Raw genomic sequence first — 17,283 nt, 5'->3', positions numbered from 1 at the left:
TGGCAGCCTTCATACTTGCAGGGTGCCAGACATATCCTGCACTCATTGGTGAAGAGATTCTAATGCCATTGATCAAGTTTCTGCAAAATATTTGATCAAGTTAATGTCTGCAACTGAGGAACATATTAATAGGATAAAAAATCTGCTTCAGTTGTCAATAACTTCTAACTTATTGAATGACCGATTTCAAAGCCTAAAGCTTCATCTTCATGTGCCATCAAATAATTATGAAAACATAAATGTGTGGCTGTTGGTGGCACCTGGAAGTGAAGCGTTGGCTTCAAAAGCTCTCATGAAATAAATAACAAATCACTGACAACTGAAGCAGGTCTTATATTCTATTAAAATGATCAAGTTTCCATTATAGAAATTCTCTTGCCCACCTTCTTTGTCCATTAGTGTTTTGGTGGATTTTTACTGTTTTTTGTAACAAAAGTCTAGAGGAAAAATTAATAGTGTGAAGGCAATAACATACTGTGTTGATTGACACATGCTTTCTTGACTGTGTCCAAAAAAGTAGTGAGCATTTCTGTTGCGTATGAGCCATAATATTTAGGTCATAGTCATCAGATGGTGGTGTTGAATGTGGACGACCACTATGAGGCAGATCTGTGTTATATCTCTCAGTGTTGGTTGAATGTTTGAATAATGTCACTGTGCCATTTGGCTGGCAACTTCCTGTGCTTGCAACTTCTTTTACCATAAAGTGTCAATGCAGAAATGGGCTAAGCTCAAAATTGTGCTCCCACCCCACCCCTCCCTCTTGCTAGCTGTTAACAGTGCTCCCAATCTAGGTAGCTGATATGAAAACAGCTTGCCCCAGTTTGCATAGGTGATAAATATCAATAGGCTGCCAGCAGTTTAATAATGATTACCTAGCTATTCAGTCTCTGACCAAGTAAGGTGTCAGAAATGTTCCTACTTGCAGGGGGTCCTTGCTTAGTATGGACACAGAAGGAGATTGGATGGACAGGTAACAACACAAAAAAACAATAGAAAGTTTAACAGAAAAAAAGAGAATGTATTCAAAGATTTTAAGTTCACAATATTCACCGATTGGACTGTTCCTAATGTCAACCATTAATTAAGAAGATTAAGAGGGACTTTCAGTAAGAAATGTACTGAGGTAATTTCAGTTGAAAAAGTGCAGAATTTGTTGTGGGACATTGTGGAATATTTCAGCCTCAGCCCCTGTAGTTTCATGATGTTCCAATTGGTGGCGGCACTATACATAGCCTCCAAGATGGCGTCTGTAACAGAGTTGCAGTGCAAGCAGAGCACCATCATGGAGTTTCTTTTGGAGGAAAAACAGAGTGCTGCATATACTCATAGGCAATAGCAGAATGTGTATGGAGACCTGGCAGTGAACAAAAGCACAGTGAGTCATTCGGCAAGGCATCTGTCGTCACTGCAACTAGGTCATACAAATCTGTCCGATCTCCCACTTGTTGACTGGCCGCATGCAGCTGTGCTACCCTCAGGAAACTGACGAAACGACTTCACCGTATTCATCACCACAAAAGTGCAAATGAACTATTCCATCTCCTTGACAATGCAAGGCGTCACACAAGTCTGTGCACATGAGAAGAGCTCACAGAACTTTATTGGACTGTTCTTCCTCATCCACCTTGCAGCCCAGATCTCGTACCTTCTGCTTGGCCTAATGAAGGATGCATTCCGTGGAAAGTAGTACATGGCTGATGGGGAGGTCGTTGATGCAGCAAGACATTGGCTCTCACTTTGACCAGTAGATTGATACCATGCAGGCATATAGGCCCTCCCATTAATGTGGTGTTAGGCCATCCCATTCAATGGGTATTGTGTTTAAAAATAGGGTTTTGTAGCCAGTTCAGCCGAAGTAGTGGGGAATAATGTGGTGTATTGGAATCCTAAGTATAACCAACCTACTTTCAAAACAAACCAAAATGATTATGTTTGACAGTGTTCTTGGGTGCATTACATGATTACACCTCTTGCATATGAGAGAACATCCTGAATCGCTACTTGGTCTTAATGTGGTCTCATCCAAGAAGAGCACTTGGCCCTACCCTCCATTGGCTCAATCTGTGTGCAAATGGTGTCGACGATGTGTGGGTGTCTAAAGAGCACATTGTACTGGGCAAAGAGATCACATCCATGCATTTTCCACACCGCTGTGGAGTGTGAGATTGTGTGCCTTTCAGTCCTGTTAACTACTGTTTGACATGGATCCCTTCTTGCCTGTTGCACAATGTAGTGGACATCTGCTGCTGTAGATGACCACGGTTGACCATCTCCTCTCCTTCGGGGAGCAGTGCCTGTGTGTTGGAACATTCCCCGTGCATGTGAAACAGTGCTGTGAGCTATACCAAATTCCTGGTCTACACTCATCAGATTTTGTCCTCCTTCCAGTTTCCCAGTGATTCTTCCTCATGTGAAGTTGCAAGTCATCCAAATGTTGTCTTCAGGTCATGTTGTAATGAAGAACACCACCACAGTTGGAGTCACATTCGGGAGGACGACGGTTCAATCCTGCGTCCGGCCTTCATGATTTAGGTTTTCCATGATTTCCCTAAATCGCTCCAGACAAATACTGGGATGGTTCCTTTGAAAGGGCACGGCGTCTTCCTTCCCCATCCTTCCCTAATCCAATGAGACCGATGACCTCACAGTTTGGTCTCTTCCCCCAAACAACCCAACCCAACCACCACAGTGCTCTGTAACATCCTGTCTTTTCCCATGCCTTCAGGTGCCTTGTGTTCGAGGGCCAATCCCATTTGGCACTATAGACGCCTTGTCCTCATACCATTTCATGTCCTCCTTTGTGTGCATGACTGGGAGACCTCTGGCACTATGGTCACACGCTTTCATTCACTTGCACCAAGTAGTTAATATGTTCTGGTACTTTACCTCTCTTGTCCTCAAATTTTATGGAGCATTGTATTTCTTTAAACTTTATCTATGGTAGGAAGAAGTAGTAGCAGTGATGATGTTATCAATTTTGTTATGATTCATTCATTCATTCATTCATTCATTCATTCCTTGGGATCCATAGATCCCATAGAGAAGAAGGACCTTCAAACATATACAGTAAAAGAAGACAAGGAAGTCGCAGAAACCTAATCAGTAGACTACATTAACAATACATTATCACTATACGAACAAATGCTATTCACATCATCAAAATTTAAATCAGGTAAATTAGTAAGAAAGCTGCCACTTTGAAAAACTCTGCTTCTTCCTCAATTTTGAGGGTGTAACTGATATTTTGAAAATACATGAATTAAAAACCTGAACTAGTATATATCTATTGTACACAGTTTCTAGTTTATCATCAGAATTGTAGCCTTATTTTTATAGTCTGAAATACTTTTGCATCATAAAAATTATTAACTTAAACATGCTGAATAGTTAAGCAGCTTGTTGAAACCAATTTACAGTAGCTGAAGATAAGTATTATTTGTGTTTTTGTTAGTGTTTCAGAATTCCCATGTGGTGTTCCTGGCTGTGATGCAAAGTTTCAGTCTCTTCTACAATTTGATGTGCATTACAGCACAGCTCATCGGTATATATGTGTGGTATGTAGGAAGACGTTGCCATCACCACACCTACTCGATCTTCATGTATCAGAAAGTCATGATTCCTTTTTCAGTGCTCAAGCGGAGAGGAAACCAATGGTAAGTTTCTCATTATAATAAATATGTAATCATTTTTAACTGATGGGACTACAGGTTCTTGGTGAAACAAGCCCTTTTTTGTAGTGTTACTGCTTTGAATATGTTATTCATATGTTTTGATGTATTATGAAATAAACAGCCTACAACCAACAAAGAAAGTAACAGGTAATTATAAGCACATCAAGCTCTTACAATATACTTCAGTAAAAATAAATATGATGTAATAAATTACAGCTTAAATACAGTGTTTCTCACTACCCAATATTGACAGGAGGCTACTTGCACTGGGTGGGGAAGGGGAGGGGTGGGGTGGGGGGGGGGGGGGGAGACGTACCAACATTAAAAAAAGTTGTTGGGCACATTTCTATACATCTGAAAGTTGATATCTGTTACAGTTTCATGCAATTCACAATAAGAGTGATGCTGGTAGTACCACTATGAGGATGCAAATAAGGATTGCTTTCAATGCACACTGTGACGGTTGTGAGAATTAATTACCTTTGAGATGGAACATGGTGAGTTGTCAGTCAAGAATGCCTTTAAGGTGACAAAGACGCCATTAACAGCACCTCACTGAGTTTGAACGTGGTTGAGTAATAGGACTGCAAGAACATGGATGTTACTTCTGCAATATTGCAGAAAGACTTTGCAGGAACATAGATCTCTGGATGGCCACATGGCGCTACCAAGAGAGAAGACCACCGAGTTGGGCGTATGGCTGTGACACATCATACTGCATCTGCAGCATCAGCAGTCTGAGCAGCAGTTGGCACCACAGTGATGCAACAAACTGTTACAGATCAGAATATTGAATCAAAACATCTTTCAGCCATCTAAATTTCCAAATAGTTATTTTATTGAGGAACCAGTTTTGGCAATATATTAATCCATCTTCAAGCCCCCTGATTGACGTGAGGGAAGATTTCTACCTCTGCTCCAGCCAAAATAGGTGCCAGAATTCAATGACTGATATCCATAGATTTTGGCACAGTTATCACTTCACTTATCACTTGCTGACTGTTAGACAAAAATTACAAATTGGTTCCAAGGACAACTCTGAGCCAGATGCCCCTGTACCAAGCAATGACCCCAATCCACTGCCATCTGTGACTTCAGTAATGTCAAGTGAGAGCTCATTGGAGAGAAGAGTGAAGGTTTGTTGTGTTTTTGGATGAAAGCTGGTTTTGCATCAGTTCCAGTGATGGTTGTGTGTTGGTTAGAAGAATGCCAATTGAGAGCCAAGAACCAACCTGTCTGTTTGCTAGACACACTGGACCTGCTCCTGGAGCAATGGTCCAGGATGCAATTTTGTGTGGCAGCAGGAGCACTCTCGTGGCTATCCCATGCAGCCTGATTGCAAATTTTGTACATCATTTTGGCGAATCAACCTGCTGTGCTGTCAGTCATGAACAGCATTCTGGGTGTGTTTTCCAATATGATAACACTCACCCACATACCACTGTTGCAACCCTTCTTGCTCCACAGTGCATGCTCAATCAACAGATCTGTCCTATGTCCAGCACATATGGGGCATAATTGGATGACAACTCCAGTGTCATCCACAAACAGCATTAACAATTCCTGTATTGACTGACTAAGTGCAACTAGCATGGAATTCCATCCCACAAACTGACATCCAGCACTTATGCAATATAATGCATGCATGTCTGCATGCAACATTCTGGCAGTTACACCAATTACTAACTTGCAGTGGCTGATCTCACACATACATTAAACTATGATCTTGCAAAGTTAGTGACTTAAATATGTTGCCTGGACAAGTGTATTCCTCTAATTTCATTACTCTACATTAATTATTTTTTTGGTGTTGCAGTTTTTTTGTGTCAATGTATTTACTGTGAAACAGAGTATCCAGGTCAGGTCAATAATTTTCACAGTTAATTTTCACAGTTAATTTTCACAGTATTTAGGGTTATAGTATTTGATACAAATCATAACTGTACAGTATGGAGTTGGATGGAGAGATCAACTAGATTTTTCCAGATGTGGAAAGGGTACTCCCGGATGCCATGAAGAGCACAGGGTGCAGCCAACTGCAGGTGGTCACTCACGTCGGTACCAATGATGTGTGTCGCTTTGGATCAGAAGAGATTCTCTCTGGTTTCGAGTGGCTAACATAAGTGGTAAAGGCTGTCAGTCTTGCTTTCAAGATGAAAGCAGAGCTGACCATTTGCAGCATAGTAGACAGGACCAATTGCGGACCTCTGGTGCAGAGCCGAGTGGAGGGTCTGAATCAGAGGCTCAAATGGTTCTGCGACCGTATAGGCTGCAGATTCCTCGACTTGCGCCAAAGGGTGGTTGTGTTTCGGGTTCCGCTGAATAGGTCAGGTGTCCACTATACGCAGGAGGCAGCTACACGGGTAGCAGGGGCTGTGTGGTGTGGACTGGGTCGTTTTTTAGGTTAGAGGGTCTCGGGAAAACATAAGAAGGGCTTCAGTCACAAAGGGTGCAGGTTGAACACAGGAAGAACGTAGATAGAGGAATCATTGGTGTAACAGTTGTAAATGGTCGTAGCTTTGTTGGGAAAGTACCAGAGCTCCAAGCGCTAATAGAAAGCACTGATGCTCAAATCATTATAGGCACTGAAAGCTGGATAAAGCCAGATATAAGCTCAGCCGCAATTTTTGCGAAGAACCTAACGATGTTCCGAAAAGATAGGCTAAACACGGTTGGCGGTGCCGTGTTTGTTGCTGTTAGAAGTAGTTTAACTTGTCGCGAAATTGAAGTAGACACTTCCTGTGAGTTAGTATGGTCAGAGGTCATTGTTGGCAACCAGAATAAAATAATAATTGGATCCTTTTACCGACCTCCCAGTTCAGATGATGCAGTTGCTGAAAGGTTCAAAGAAAACTTGAGTTTGATTTCAAACACATACCCAACTCGAATGATAATAGTTGGTGGTGACTTTTTATCCTCGATATGTTGGCGAATAGACATGTTTAATTCCGGAGGTACGCATAAAATATCGTCTAAAATTATGCTAAACGCTTTCTCTGAAAATTATTTTGAGCAGTTAGTTCATGAACCCACACGAATAGTAAACCATTGTGAAAACACACTTGACCTCTTAGCAACAAATAATCCTGAGTTAATAACCAGAATCAAAACTGATATAGGGATTAGTGAACACAGGGTTGTTGTAGTGAGACTGAATATTGTAATACCCAAATCCTCGAAAAATAAGCAAAAAAAAATACCTATTCAAAAAAGCAGATAAAAATTCACTTGACGCCTTCCTGAGAGGAAATCTCCACTCATTCCAAATTAATAATATAAGTGTAGACCAGATGTGGCTTAAATTCAAAGAAATAGTATCGGCAGCAATTGAGAAGTTTATACCAAATAAACTAACAAACGACAGAGCTGATCCTCCTTGGTAAACTCAACGGGTCAGAACAGTGTTGCAGAAACAACGAAACAAACATGCCAAATTTAAACAGACACAAAATTCCCAAGATTGGCAATCCTTTACAGAAGCTCTTAGCGTGGAGTTCAATGTGAGACGCCTACAACAGTTTCCACAAAGAAACTTTGTCTCGAAACTGGCAGAAAATCCAAAGAGATTCTGGTCGTATGTGAAGTATGTTAGCGGCAAGAAACAATCAGTGCCTTCTCTGTGCAATAACAATGGAGATACTGTCGAAGACAGTGCTGCCAAAGCAGATTTACTAAACTCTGCCTTCCGAAATGCCTTCACAAAAGAAGACTAAGGAAATATTCCAGAATTCGAATCGAGAACAGCTGCCAACATGAGTAACGTAGAAGTAAATATCCTCAGAGTAGTGAAGCAACTCAAATCACTTAATAAAAGCAAGTCTTCTGGTCTGGACTGTATTCCAATTAGGTTCCTTTCAGAGTATGCTGATGCATTAGCTCCATACTTAACAATCATATACAACCGTTCGCTCAGAGAAAGATCTGCACCCAAAGACTGGAAAGTTGCACAGGTCACACCAATATTCAAGAAAGGTAGCAGGAGTAATCCAATAAATTACAGGCCCATATCGTTAACGTTGATATGCAGCAGGATTTTAGAACATATATTGTGTTCGAACATTATGAATTACCTCAAAGGAAACGGTCTATTGACACACAATCAACATGGGTTTAGAAAACATCGTTCCTGCGAAACACAACTAGCTGTTTATTCACATGCAGTACTCAGTGGTATTGACAAGGGATTTCAGATCGATTCCGTATTCCTAGATTTCCGGAAGGCTTTGACGCTGTACCACACAAGCGGCTCAGAGTAAAATTGCGTGCTTATGAAACATCGTCTCAGTTATGTGACTGGATTTGTGATTTCCTGTCAGAGAGGTCACAGTTTGTAGTGATTGACAGAAAGTCATAGTGTAAAACAGAAATGATTTCAGGCATTCCCCAAGGTAGTGTTATAGGCCCTTTGCTGTTCCTTATCTATATAAACGATTTGGGAGACAATCTGAGCAGCCGTCTTTGGTTGTTTACAGATGACGCTGTCGTTTATTGACTAATAAAGTCATCAGAAGATCAAAACGAACTGCAAAAAGATTTAGAAAAAATATCTGAATGGTGCGAAAAGTGGTAGTTAACCCTAAATAACGAAAAGTGTGAGGTCATCCACATGAGTACTAAAAGGAACTCGTTAAACTTCTGTTACACAATAAATCAGTCTAATCTAAAAGCCGTAAATTCAACTAAATACCTAGGTATTACAATTACGAACAACTTAAATTGGAAAGAACACAGAAAATGTTATGGGGAAGGCTAACCAAAGGCTGTGTTTTATTGGCAGAACACTTAGAAAATGTAACAGACCTACTAAGGAGAGTGCCTTCACTATGCTTGTCCGTCCTCTTTTAGAATACTGCTGTGCGGTGTGGGATCCTTACCACACCACTTATTGCCCGAACCACCCATTTCTGAGCCGAAAATATCCTTTTAGAATGGGAAGAGTTACCCAAAATATAATACCATATGACATAAGCGAGTGAAAATAATCAAAGTAGACTAATTTTTGTGTCGAACCATCACTTACTTCAGATACTGTTTGAATAGTAAAAATGGCAGCATTATGTCTTTGAACAAGATTCTGAACATGGGCTTTCTATGACAGTTTACTATCTAACTGAACACTTAGAAATTTGAACCGTTGAGTTTCACTAATCATATGCCCACTCTGTGAAATTCAAATGTAGGGTTTTGTTGAATTGTGTGTTAGGAACTGTAAAAACTGAGTCTTACTGTGATTTAGTGCTAGTTTATTTTCTACAATTTTTATTTTCACAAGTCCGTCTTGATCACATAGATTTCTTTACACTCTATGACCAGTTTCGGCGTATCGCCATCTTCAGATCGTTAAAAATATTCTGATATAAATCATTGTCAAGTTAAGCATGAGCACACATGTTTAACTTGACAATGATTTATATCAGAATATGTTTAACGATCTAAAGATGGCAATAAGCTGAAACTGGTCATAAAGTGTAAAGAAGTCTATGTGGTCAAGACGGACTTGTGAAAACAAAAGTGCTAAAAATAAAATGATCGCAGACTCATATATAGACTTTGTCTTCAGTTGATAAATATTTTCTACAAGCCATGAACTTATGTCATGAACTGCACTATTTGAAACATCCTTTACTAACAAACTAGTGTCATCAGCAAACAGAAATATTTCAGAGTTACCCCTAATACTGGAGGGCACCTCGTATAAATAAGGAACGGGAGTGGCCCTAACACTGATGCCTGGGACTCCCCACATTTGACCGTCCCCCACTCAGACCCCACATCACAGCCATTCTCAACACAGTGAATAATGACTTTTTGCTGTCTGTTGTTAAAGTAAGAGGTGAACCAACTGTGAGCTACTCCCCGTATTCTGTAATGGTCCAACTTCTGGAGCAATATTTTGTGATCAACACAATCAAACGCCTTTGTTAAATCAAAAAATATGCCTAGTGTTCGAAACCTTTTGTTTAACCCATCCAGTACCTAACAGACAAAAGAGAATATAGCATTCTCAGTTTTTAAACAACTTCTAAAGCTGAACTGTACATTTGATAGCAAATTATGTGATATAAAATGATCAATTACCCTTACATACACAGCCTTTGCAGTAACTTTAACAAACACTGATGGCATAGAAATAAGTCTAAAATTGTCTACATTACCTTTTTCTCCCTTTTTATAAAGCAGCTTTACTACTGAGTACTTTAATCGTTCAGGAAAAATTACAAATATGGCTAAGTACAGGGCTAACATGTGCAGCACAGTACTTTAATATTCTGCTAGGCACTCCATCATATCCATGGGAGTCCTCAGTCTTCAGTGATTTAATTATTGACTCAATCTCCCCCTTGTCTCTATCACAGAGGAGTATTTCAGACATCAATCTCAGAAAGGCATTTGCCAAGAGAGTTCAATGATTCCCTATAGAAACTAAATTTTTATTTAATTCACCAGCAATGGTCAGAAAATGATTGTTAAATACTGTACATATATCTGATTTATCAGTAACAGAAATACTTTTACTACTGACTGACTTTATATCATTGACCTTGTGCTACTGACCACACACTTTCTTCTCAACTGACCATATGGTTTTAATTTTATCCTGTAAATTAGCTGTTCTATTTATGCACCACATACTCTTTGCCTTCCTAATAACATTTTTAAGCATCTTACTATACTGTTTGTAATGGGCAACTGTAGCTTGATTGTGACTACTTCTAACATTTTGATATCATTCCTGCTTTGTTCTACATGATATCCTTATCCCATTAGTCAGCCACCCAAGCTGCCTTTTACAGCTAGTACCCTGTTTAGAATGTTAAAATGGAAAGCAACTCTCAAAGAGCATGAGAAGTCTGTTAAGGAAAGCATTATATTTGTCATCTATGTTATCAGTACTACAAATATCCTGCTACTCTTGTTCCTTGACAAATTTTAAAAAAACTTCCTATTCCCACATAGTTTGTAATTATATGTGACATTTGTTTGAGTACAAAAGCCTTTTAGTGTTAAAATCTGTGCATCATGGCCTGAAAGGCCATTCAGCCTTTTACTAACAGAATGCCCATGTAGTAATGAAGAATGAATTATCTATGGCTGTGCTACTGTTCCCCTGCACCCTAGTTGGAAGAATCACTGTCTGCATCAGATCATATGAACTTAGGAGATCTACCAGCATCTTTTTTCTTGCACAATGATGTACAAAATTAATACTGAAGTCATCATGTATAACTGATTTCTGGTACTTTCTACATATTGAACAAGAACCCTCTCTAGCTTGAGCAGAAATGCTCTGAATTCAGAGTTGTTGTTGTTGTTGTTGTTGTTGTGGTCTTCAGTCCTGAGACTGGTTTGGTGCAGCTCTCCATGCTACTCTATCCTGTGCAAGATTCTTCATCTCCCAGTACGTACTGCAACCTACATCCTTCTGAATCTGCTTAATGTATTCATCTCTTGGTCTCCCTATACAATTTTTACCCTCCACACTGCCCTCCAATGCTAAATTTGTGATCCCTTGATTCAGAGTTAGGGGACCTATAAACAACAAAAATTTTATGTTTATTTTCATTAAATTGAACTGCCCCTGCGCAAGATTTAAATATCTGGCCTCGCAAAGAACTCCTTGTAAAACAGCCAGCTAATCTGTATCTTGGTAAAGGAAGCCTCTGAATTGTCAAATTATTTAAGTGGTGCTCTGATATACCAATAATGTCAGAATCAACATCTATCAGCAGTTCACTAACTTTGTCTCTAAAGCAGGTATACCTATCAGCTGACTTCAATCTAAAAAAGCTGCTGCTCTAACACCATCTACTACAGGAATTTTTTCATGAATGATCCCACCACCCCACACTACACTGTCACCTGTGTAAGCTTTGCCAGCTTCCCTTTCCCATACCTATTGAGGTGCTGGCCATGCCTAGTGAAACCAGATCTGCTGATAGACTCAACTGGCACCACTGCAATGTGGCCCATGTCCTATGCCATCAGTGCCTTCTCCAGCCCCATGTTAATGCACCTAACAGCCGCATTAAGATGAGGCTGATCGTGACGCTGAAACAGTTGCACGAAATGCACATTAGTGCCACCAGTTTTAGTAGCTATCTTTACCATGTCACCATCTACATCATATTCCCTGTCCCTATCAAGACTATTCCCTGCTCCACCCACTATCAATACCTGATCCTCCTTCGTAAAATTTCTACATAACTCCCCTATGATGTCAGTCACTTGAGCCAACTCTGCACTACACATCACAATGCTGGTGACCTGGTACTCACTCCCTGCCAGTGCTGGACCACACCGCTACTGTGTGAACTACCTAGCAGCAGAACCTTCTTCTTTCTGTTAGGCTTTGCAACTTAGGTCTCATAACTGCTAAGGACTGCTGCAGGTTTCCTACACCTACACCTACAGCTACAAGAGGCTCCTCTCCACTCAACTCTTGACAGTTGGTCAAATCTATTGTGTATATGTAAAGTGCAGCTGTCTGCATACCACCACCACCTCCTCCTCCTCCTCCTCCTCCTCCTCCTCCTCGTAGCTGCCTTCTTGTCAACTGCGAGTTCCCATTCTCCAGCACCCTTCACCCTCCGCAACCTATCTAGCTCCTCCTTAGCATACTGTAACTGCACCTGAAGGGCACAGATCTTACCCTCTTGCTCCTCTGTCAACGTATTTCTGCTACAGATTCTGTATTCCCAGGAGAGGATGTCACTAGAATGCCCACTGGCTTCCCCACTGCATTCCCCCCCAATGAAAATACTTTGAATAAATCCCACATTGTAACCCACTACTCACAAACCTATGACAAAGCCCACACTTCTCACTCATGGTAAAATTTTACTGTTACTGAAAAAAATTGAACGTCTACATTACCTAAGTTCAGTTTCACCAGTAAACTATTTATAGGACTAACAGTAGCGGTCTCTAAATTCTCTCTCTACTAAGAAAGCAACAACTTTCATTAAACTACTAAACCACAACTAATACCAGTACCAACAAAACTTCACAAAATGTACTAGCGAAAACCAAAAACTCGAGCGGCTACTGGAATGCTCAACAAAGTTAAAACAGTGAATGAAAATTTGTCCGAAATATTTCACTAGAAACAATAAGAAACATGAGCTGAAAAGTAAAGCATGAATTTTCTAAATGACATCAGCACACATTAAACTCTATAAAACACAGCAAGCAAATGTTTCCAAAAGTTTATTAAATCGTTATTTCACCACAAACAGCGCGAAACACTGTTGAGAACTATTAAATTTAATAACTATATATTAGTGCGCAAACAACTTGGTCAGTACTTAGCTTCATAACAGCTAAAGCTGGAACTGCATGCCGCAAAATATAAACACACTACTGAGGCGTGAGACTTGGACGAATGACGTAAGCACGTTCACAAATAACAAACCACTTGAGTCAGTAGCACAGAAAGAAAGACTGAGATTGATGAAAATCCACTGATAAGTTACTTTTACAGCAAATATTAACACAAATAAACTTTAAAATAAGTAACTGAAGACTAAAACTTTATAAAATATTGACAAGAAATTTCAACAGCAGTCCAGCACTCACGACGTCATACCAAAGACGTCACTTCCTTATGATCACTTTCCCATTGGTTACACTGGACACGTCATAGACCTGTTTGTGTAATGTAACATGCAATGTGTTAGCTCACAATACAGTGAGGTGTGCTACACCTGGGTTGAATGGACATGGTGGATTAACGATCAGTGGTGTGGTACACCAGCTAGCCAAATTCTGGTTTTTAGGCTATTTTTCCCTGCTTATTTAGACAAATTCTGGGAGTACCTCCAGTCTACATCTCAGAAAATATGATTAACAAATAGTTAAAACAACATAACACACAAAACGAAGTTAGTGTCATTTATAGGTTAAGTGGTTGCAGACGACTTCCCTCTCTTAGGATAAATGATGACTTGGGTGGCAGGAAGGACAGCCGGTTACAAGGCAAAGCTAAATTAAAAATGTGAAATCATGAAAAAGATTCCATCCCATACAATAAGATAAAACGTTAGGAAAGAGAGACAATAGGCATTTCATGATCAATACTTTAGAGGACCAAAGAACAGTTTACTCTGATTGGTATACAACAATTTGTTTGCCATAGGACATCAATGCCTTTGTTTTTCATCTTGAAAATAAATTGCAGCTATCATGCAGCAGTTCAAACTGTTCATTATTTGAAAGAGAAGAATGTCAAGTTAATGTCTCATCAACTGTATTTATATGATTTATAATCTGTAACAACCTCTATTGGTTCTAATATGTCCAAAAATCTTTAAATTATAAAGGAAAATGTTTTGACAGCTTGACAACTAATAAAGCAATTTTGTACCAAGAAATATTTTTCCGTAATTGTTTTTACAGCCATTTACAGGGCAGCTTTTGTATTGACCCATTCTTGCTGAAAAAAACAGAAAAATCAGCAGAGGGCCTTGCAAAACCACCAGCAATCTCATCCCCCCCTTCCTCCTCCCCCAAGGATTACACAGTTACCCACTACTCACAAATCTTCACAGCTCTGACACTTCTCACTGGTGATCATAAGTCACCAAAATCAACAAATAATAGAAATCAGATGTTTCTGTGGCTACCTTTATACATAGAAATAAAGTGAACTGAATTCCCACTTCCTACACTGTATAAGCTATAAAATTGAAATACTTATCTACAGTGTTGTTAGGCAGGCACTACTGCACTTGCTTCTAAATAATGTGAGAAGAAGCCAGTTGCTGGTAGTAAGGCGGCAGTTCACTAATTATGTAAATACCATTGACAGGTTACAAACACTATTTGAATACAGAATGAGATTTTCACTCTGCAGCGGAGTGTGCGCTGAATCAGTGCACTCTCCGCTGCAGAGTGAAAATCTCATTCTGGAAACATCCCCCAGGCTGTGGCTAAGCCATGTCTCCGCAATATCCTTTCTTTCAGGAGTGCTAGTTCTGCAAGGTTCGCAGGAGAGCTTCTGTAAAGTTTGGAAGGTAGGAGACGAGGTACTGGCAGAAGTAAAGCTATGAGTACCGGGCGTGAGTCGTGCTTCGGTAGCTCAGAGGGTAGAGCACCTGCCCGCGAAAGGCAAAGGTCCCGAGTTCGAGTCTCGGTCGGGCACACAGTTTTAATCTGCCAGGAAGTTTCACTATTTGAATATTTCACTATCATTTACGGGTTCCTTCTTCACTCATTAGAAGGTAGTTGCAAGACCTTACAAGATATTTCTGCCTAACTGTCCACAATAAGGCAGTTATGGCAGCATAAAAGTAATAAACAGGAAGTAAAAGCATAGTAATCCGTTAAATAAGACTCTTTAAAACCGCAATGCAACTTCTGATGACAAAAGGCTTGATCTGCTAAACTGACTAAACTTATAGACTAAAGCTGTCAGTAGTCTGTTAACTACAGAAAATGATCAAAATTGTGCTGTATCAGACCAACGCTTTGATTTTATATACTAATGATCAAAATTGTGCTGTATCAGACCAACGCTTTGATTTTATATACTTAAGAAATTCTTCAAGTTTAAATAAAAATCATTTGTCTGGAACTGCTTTCATGTTGTATTTAAGTCACGTTATGTGTCTGACACTTGGATTCAACTTTATCGCAAGTGATACACAGCAGAGTAGTTATTGCAGTGACAGTGAGTTTTCCCTGTTCTGTAGAAGGTAATGCAATATCTCCAAAGAGATGAAAAGAGGTGTATATACAGATTTCCCATTACAGAATGTCACTACTTCTTGATTTTTGTGCTGGTGAACCCTAATTGCTGTACAAATTGTATGTATATTAGGCATTATTTTTGGATAATCCAGATTCTTTTGATAGTCAAAATTGAGTTTACTTTTTGTGTCTAAATGTTTGACGTTAGTCATGTATACTGTACACTAAATGAAATATCATGAAAAGAAAGAATAAAATCTCTTAATGATTCATGTACTTAGTGAAAATTTGTGCTACTGAGAAAAAGATCTGTATTCCATTTTAAGCAAAGTAACATTGTGGATGATGTTCAATATCAGAAAACCCATTCATATATATTATATATTTTTATTTATATTTTACATATATCTTTATTTATTTATTTCAGTTTCGCTGCTTTGTAGAACAGTGCAGCACGTTATGCAACAATCCTCAGGAGCGACGCAGTCATTGTATTTCACAGCACAATTTCCCTCATGATTTCCGGTTTGATAGTACCAAAAAACAGAAGCACACATCAGCTGCAGGAGGTCAGATGGAGACAGATATTCGTCCTACAAATAGATCACATCTAAAACCAAAGACTTTCAGTTTTGGGCGAGGAGCAAGGAATTCCAAGAACTGGTTTAACCAAGGGAGAGGTAGAATGAAAAGTACTGATATTGACACAGTGATGAAAGATCTACAGGACAGTTTACCAGATCAAACATAACCTGTGAATAATATTTAATTTTCCCAGTTACATGAAGAGAAGTGCAAATAATACTTCAGAGAAAAAGTATTGAACATCAGATAGGCAGTTAAAATATTGTCATAGGTTTTGTGTGTGTATCCACCATTCAGTATTCAACTTTATGGTGAGCACTGACCTCTCATGACAGCTATTATTAATTTAATGATGTTATTTAGAGGCAGTACTGTTTCAATGTTGTTGTGGAGTGATTGTTTAAGAGATGATGTATTCAGATGTAACACAGTTACCAGTATAAAAACTTTGTTAATAAAAAGTATCAGCTGATATAATATCAGAATTGTGTCATTTTTCATTAGAAAATAAATAAATAAATAATAATTTTGTGCACGAACTTGATCCTGAGTGCAGGATGAAAAGTTTGGCCGTTGTTCAAAATTTCAAATACATTTAGCATATGGTTTTCTTGATAACTATCTTAAGTGATCATTACTTTACATTTCACAGCACTGGATAACCCCCCCCCCCCCCCTCCCTCCCTTGAATCATGGACCTTGCCGTTGGTGGGGAGGCTTGCATGCCTCAGCGATACAGATAGCCGTACTGTAGGTGCAACCACAACGGAGGGGTATCTGTTGAGAGGCCAGACAAACGTGTGGTTCCTGAAGAGGGGCAGCAGCCTTTTCAGTAGTTGCAGGGGCAACAGTCTGGATGATTGACTGATCTGGCCTTGTAACACTAACCAAAATGGCCTTGCTGTGCTGGTACTGCGAACGGCTGAAAGCAAGGGGAAACTACAGCCGTAATTTTTCCCGAGGGCGTGCAGCTTTACTATATGGTTAAATGATGATGGCGTCCTCTTGGGTAAAATATTCCGGAGGTAAAATATTCCCCCATTCGGATTTCTGGGCGGGGACTACTCAAGAGGATGTCGTTATCAGGAGAGAGAAAACTGGCATTCTATGGATGGGAGCGTGGAATGTCAGATCCCTTAATCGGGCAGGTGGATTAGAAAATTTAAAAAGGGAAATGGATAGGTTAAAGTTAGATATAGTGGGAATTAGTGAAGTTCGGTGGCAGGAGGAACAAGACTTTTGGTCAGGTGAATACAGGGTTCTAAATACAAAATCAAATAGAGGTAATGCAGGAGTAGGTTTAGTAATGAATAAAAAAAAATAGGAGTGCGGGTAA

General features: G+C 39.6%; 1 protein-coding gene across 2 annotated transcripts in view; it reads left to right on the top strand.

The window, feature by feature from the left end:
- Positions 1-16,426, top strand: part of LOC126094624 (zinc finger protein 511-like) — a 65,083-nt gene extending 48,657 nt beyond the window's left edge. For both annotated transcript variants that reach the window (XM_049909105.1, XM_049909106.1), the window contains exons 3-4: positions 3,455-3,656; positions 15,790-16,426. In XM_049909105.1, coding sequence (XP_049765062.1) covers positions 3,455-3,656; positions 15,790-16,113 — 526 coding nt within the window. In that variant the 3' untranslated portion in view covers positions 16,114-16,426. The remainder of the gene's footprint in view (positions 1-3,454; positions 3,657-15,789) is intronic.
- Positions 16,427-17,283: the final 857 nt, after the last annotated feature.

Source organism: Schistocerca cancellata, chromosome 8, assembly GCF_023864275.1.
Source record: "Schistocerca cancellata isolate TAMUIC-IGC-003103 chromosome 8, iqSchCanc2.1, whole genome shotgun sequence".
NCBI classification, from domain to species: domain Eukaryota; kingdom Metazoa; phylum Arthropoda; class Insecta; order Orthoptera; family Acrididae; genus Schistocerca; species Schistocerca cancellata.
This window is presented reverse-complemented; position numbering and strand designations above follow the sequence as displayed.